The sequence below is a fragment of the Fonticula alba genome, assembly GCF_000388065.1.
Source record: "Fonticula alba strain ATCC 38817 unplaced genomic scaffold supercont2.1, whole genome shotgun sequence".
Classification (NCBI taxonomy): Eukaryota; order Rotosphaerida; family Fonticulaceae; genus Fonticula; species Fonticula alba.
In genome coordinates, this window is record NW_009242971.1 from 1,547,823 (window position 1) to 1,552,941 (window position 5,119).

The 5,119-nt window shown below is 64.6% G+C and overlaps 1 protein-coding gene across 1 annotated transcript; it reads right to left on the reverse strand.

The window, feature by feature from the left end:
- Positions 1–771: 771 nt before the first annotated feature.
- H696_00351 (STE protein kinase) lies at positions 772–5,076 on the reverse strand. The gene is made up of 10 exons (XM_009494198.1): positions 4,740–5,076; positions 4,140–4,435; positions 2,800–3,856; positions 2,551–2,577; positions 2,179–2,382; positions 1,892–2,074; positions 1,676–1,778; positions 1,326–1,527; positions 1,148–1,193; positions 772–1,043 (listed from the first exon to the last, which is right to left on the reverse strand). Exons 1-10 carry the CDS (start codon positions 5,004–5,006, stop codon positions 807–809), a joined length of 2,622 nt encoding a protein of 873 aa, XP_009492473.1. The 5' UTR covers positions 5,007–5,076; the 3' UTR covers positions 772–806.
- Positions 5,077–5,119: the final 43 nt, after the last annotated feature.

Genomic DNA, 5,119 nt, shown 5'->3' on the forward strand with positions numbered 1-5,119 from the left:
GTGGCGCCTCTTCGGGAGCCGAGTCGGTGCCCGGGGGGCTGGATCCCTGGTCGCCCCCCCCCCCCCCCCCTGAGCGGCCTGGCTCGAGTCCCCTTGTTGTTCCTGCGGTCCGCCGCCCGCCGGACCCCACGGGTGTATGCCGACATTTTTGACAGACGCGCCACCTTCGCGAGTCTTGTGCCTCCGTCGCCACCACCAACTTGGCCGGGTGCGGGGGGGGGGGGGGGGGCTATCCTGCGGAGTATGCACCGCTAAGCCGAGGTTGTTTTCTCTGCCCGCCCGATCCCCCTGGCACCTCCCAGGGGGGGGGATGCGAGGGGAGGCCAGGGGTGTGTGTGTGTGTGTGTGTGTGTGTGTGGATGTGTGTGGATGTTATTGCGTACGGCAGTCCTCACCGGCCCCCCCTAGCCCGCCAGACTGCGGTCCTGATCGGGGCGCGATCGTGCCGCCCGCGGCGCCAGGCTGGCGAAATCCCCCACATTGTCGGCCAAAGGGGCAGGGGGGGGGGCTGCGGCGATCTTGCTCCCCCTCCCTCTCTGCGGCCTCGGAGCTAAGGGGGGGCTCTCTGACGAGCGTGAATGGGCATATGCACGCATCGAGAAACACAGGCGTCCATGCCAGGCTGGACCGAAAAGCCGAGGGCTACTCAAAATTCGACACCGGCCAAGCAGCCGAGAATGCACGATATGCTATATCAGAACCACCACTCTGGTCAATCGGGCAGAGAACGCCGCGCGACGCGAATGGAATCGACTCGTGTGGGTTCTTTAATGCAAGTACAAGTGGTCTATATTGGATATGGGAGCCTATTCGGGCAGGGCACCATCAACGCTGGAGCCAGGGCTGAGAGCCGGCACTGTGGCAGCGTTGCCAGGGGGATCCAGTGGGCTGGGCACCGGCGAAGTGGAGCGGTCCGGGCCGGCCGGAGCGCTGTGGGCCGAGCACAGCTCGCGCTTCATGGTTGCCAGGTACAGGCTCGACGCCCATTCGGCCGGACAGAACCGCTGGGCCGCATCGTCCAGTGAGGTGATGAAGCCATGGAGCTGGGTTTTTTTTTTCGTTGCAGCATTCGACACGTCAGAAGGCGGGATTCCGGCAGGAGGGGCAGTGGCGGCATGACTATCGAGGGAGCAAGTGGCCAACGTACAAGCAAAGCACTGGCCGGCAGCCGGCGTTTCGAGTCCTTGTGGAGGCTTCATGTTCGCATGCCGTTCAAGGGACAGATGTGCCAAGGCAATGGGCAAAAAAAAAAGGCAGCAGGGGTCAGCTTGTGACAGCAATATGGCCAGGAAGCAACGCACACATGGAGAGACGATAGCACGCACCAGGACTGGACAAAGTCCGAGAACTGCGGCGAAAAGAGGTCGGAGCCATCGATTGGCCGGTGGAAGTCATCCAGCTTGCGAATAAATGTCGGCTGATAGAAGGGATCCTCAATGCGAGGGAGGTGCTGTGGAGCGTCCAGGCTCGGGCTGGGGCCGTAGACAACGCGATTGATGAGGGCCAAAATGCCGGACGATGAAGTGGCTGTGTGTGTGTGTGTGTGTGTGTGTGTGTGTGTGTGTGGCCCCCCGCGCAGGGGTCCCCGGTGCGGTGAGTGGCGGTTCCCGGGCGAGCACAGGCAATCCCACGCCAGGGAGAGAGAGAGAGAGAGGCACAGAGGGAGCTTGCGTACTGGAAAAGGGGTGAACACCGTGGGCCAGCTCAATGAGCGTAATTCCGAGAGACCAAATGTCCGCCGTCGGGCCGTAGGATTTCGAGTGGGCAATGCACTCGGGCTATGTGGCGGAGCGCGCACAGCAGCAACGGTGAGAGGCGTCGAGAGAGTTGACCTTGAGCAAAGGCCGGGAGTGGTGTCAGGAAGAAAAAAAGAAGAAGGGGAGCAACACACCGCCATATATACACTGGTGCCGATCCAGGTCCGAGCACCGCTGGCATCGGGATTGAGGCGTGCCGAGACACCAAGATCGGCGACTTTCACCTCGCCGCGAATGTTCAGCAGGATGTTGCTGGGCTTGATGTCTCGATGCAGGACGCCAAGCTGTGTGTGAAGATAATCCAGGGCACTTGCCGTCTGGCGCGATGGCATCGGAGAGAGCCGTCAGCATAGGCAGCGAGCCAAAAGGCCGGGCGGGCAACCGAAGCAAGGGAGAAGCAAGGGGGTTCGGGAGGACGCACGGAGCGTGCCACATGGCGAAGGGCATTCTCACCACCCGGAAGTGGGTAGATGCCGGGCTTCTCCCGGGCCAGGGTGGGGTGGTGACAGACGTCATGCAGCGAGCCGCAGTCCATGAACTCGGTGGCAATGTAGATGGCCCCATCGCGATGGAAGAAGTTGTGGAAGTGACCGATAATGAAGGGGGATTTGGCTTGGCTGAGAATCTTCAGCGCGAGGGGAAAGAGGCGGAGAGTGAGCACAAAGGTGGCACGATGGCGAGAAGGAGAGGCCGGAGAAGGGTCAGAGCCGAGGGGGGGGGGGGGGGTCAGAGCCGAGGAAGGCCCTCCATGCAAACAGGCAAGGCAGGCCTTGCCCTGGCCTTGAGGACATACCATCAGTTCGGTTTCGATTTGGGATTGCTGCACCACCGAGCAGGCGAAGGGTCACAGGGCAATAGTGTGAGGGCGGTGAGGGCCATTTGCGGGCCGCGGGTGAACAAAGGGGGAGACGAAGAGGGCAGGGGCGAAGTGTCAGGGGAAAAGCGGAAGGGGGGGGGGGGGCGGGGGCAGGACGGAGCTCAACGCCAAGACAGGGCGCTTGCTGTGCTCCCGCGGAGGCGAGCTCCAGGCCAAGGTACGTACCCCGCCAGACCGGTCGGTCGGACAGGTGACCACCTTCAGGGCCATCAGGTTGCCGGTGGCCTTGTGCCGAACCAAACGAACGATGGAGGAGATGCCGCTGCCGATGAGGGACCCCTGGAGCATGCTGAAGGATTGGCCTCCGGTCGGGGGCAGGGCCGGGGGTGCCTTGGGCCACATGTCGTCCGGGGTGGCCGGCGGGGGTGGCCGCTCCCCGGCGCAAGGGGTCATGGCGACCAGCTGCCCCGGGCAAAGGGACCGAATGTCCACAAACTCCAGGTCCTCCATGCTGAGGCTGGCATCGCGCATGTATGCCGCGATGTTGGCCAGGTAGTCCCAGTTGCCGACCGACGGCAGGGAGTCCACATCGACCGAGAGCCCGGGGACCGGGGGCAGGAGTGTCAACCCGGGCGGCTTGCCAGCTGGGGCCAGTGCCCCGGGGCCCGGGTAGCCAGCCAGCCCCGGGTCACTGGGGCCCGGGTCCGGCATGGCGGCCGGGACTCGGAAGGTCGGATCGTCAGGGATGCAAGCGGTGCCATCCATGCAGAGGGATGGCACGCCGGCCTGCAGGGGGTTCCGGCAAAAGACGCAAGTAGCTGCCGGGGGAGCTGGCGACCCGGTGGTTGGCCGGTCGCCGCCCAGGGACAGGCCCTCGTACCGAGCCGCCAGCAGGGCATCGGAATCCGCCTCGACGTCCGGGTCGGCCCCGGGCAATGGGCCGAGGCTCAGGGAGGGCAGTCGCGGCCGGGGTGGTCCGAAGGGCGGATCGATCACCTGCATTCCGGCCCCGGTGGCCAGGAAGTCGTCCGGCAGGCTGATGCGTGGGATGGCCGGGGCCAGGGCGGGGAAGTTGCCCCGTGCTCCGGGGTCCCGTTCGGCAAAGTGGTCCTCCTCGTGGCCGAACGCCAGGGCGGGCGGGCGTGGCGCCGGCATTGAGCCGGACACTTCTTGCGGGAGGCCGTCCCAGCCGTTGTCGCCCGTGTTCGGGATCTCCTGCGAAGCGTGTGGGCTCCATGGTTGTGGCGGGTAATCCTCGCACGGGGGATCGCCTGTGGAGTAGCTGCAAATATAAATGTGTGTGTGTGCGCGCGGGGGGGGGGGGGGGGGGGGGGGGGGGGGTGGGGGGGGAGAGGGGTGCGGATGAGAAGAAAGAACAAGAGAGAGGGTGATGTGTGGGGGAAGGAGACGTGTGGGGGGGGGGTGCGGTTTGCCGTTAGAAGAGGCTCGAACTGGCGCGCGGCCTCCGGTGAGGTGTTTGACGATGAGGTATGCCTGGCCGGAGGACGGTCCACCGGTGCACTCCTGCGAGGCTGCATCCGGGGGCCCGAGCCGCGGAGACGAACCTATCATCGAGGCTTTCCCCGGCCGAGTGGAGGGGATGCTGAAAGCCAGCCTCCCGGGGGGCCAGCTCGTCGGCCAGGGGTCCCGGTGCTGCCGGGTCTTCGGCCAGGGGTGGATCTTCATCGATGGGCAGCAGGATCAATTTCAGGGTCGTTGAGTCGGCCTTCCCCAGGGCGTAAGCCAGGTCCAGCGGGTCACTGAGGAAGGCGCATGGCGGAAAACCGTCCACCTGGATGCTGGGCATCTCCTCATTTTCATACAGGATGAAGACGTCGCCGAAGTTGTCGTGGACAGATCCCTGCGGATGACGGTCAGCAAGAGCTTGTGGTGTGGGCAATCGCAGGGGCCCCTCGTGCCCTGATCAAGGGGACAGGGGGCCGGAAAGAAGAAGAAGGAGGAACATGGGCACAGGCACATTACACACACAGGCACACAGGCACACAGGCACACAGGCACACACAGACACACAGGCACACAGACACACACAGACACACAAAGACACACAAAGACACACAGGCACACAGGCACACAGATACACACACACACACACACAGGGCCACAGTCACGGAGCCACACATCTGCTCTTGTCCAAGAGCACGTACAACCAAAATGAGGAAAGTCTCGGCCAGCACGCCGTACGCTGGGCACTCGCCATTGACGCAACCGTCCAGACAGAAGAGCGTCTGACGGTGAGACTTCCAGGGGTACGGCAAGACAAAGCTGGTCACCGGATTGAGGCAGGTCCGCTCGGTGGAAGCCGGGGGGACGTCGATGCGAAAGCGCCGCCACTGATGCAAAAAGCGACACTTCAGCTGCAGGGTCAGGGGCTGGTCGCCGGCGGCCGAAGTAAGGGGCGCATAGTAGTGCATCAGACGCGGAAGGGGCGCGGCAGCACCAGGGAGCAGGGAGCGGCGGCGTGGGGTGGACGGAGGGTGGAGGAGGAGGGCGGGGGGGGGGGGGGGGGGGGGTGACGCGGCGGGAG

Coding starts and splice junctions, on each gene's coding strand:
- H696_00351 (XM_009494198.1), bottom strand. CDS start 5,006: ATGCACTACTATGCGCCCCTTACTTCGGCCGCCGGCGACCAGCCCCTG. Junction 3,857..4,139: donor GGGGAAAGCCTCGATGATAG/GTTCGTCTCCGC, acceptor TTATATTTGCAG/CTACTCCACAGGCGATCCCC. Junction 1,779..1,891: donor GCACCAGTGTATATATGGCG/GTGTGTTGCTCC, acceptor TCCGCCACATAG/CCCGAGTGCATTGCCCACTC.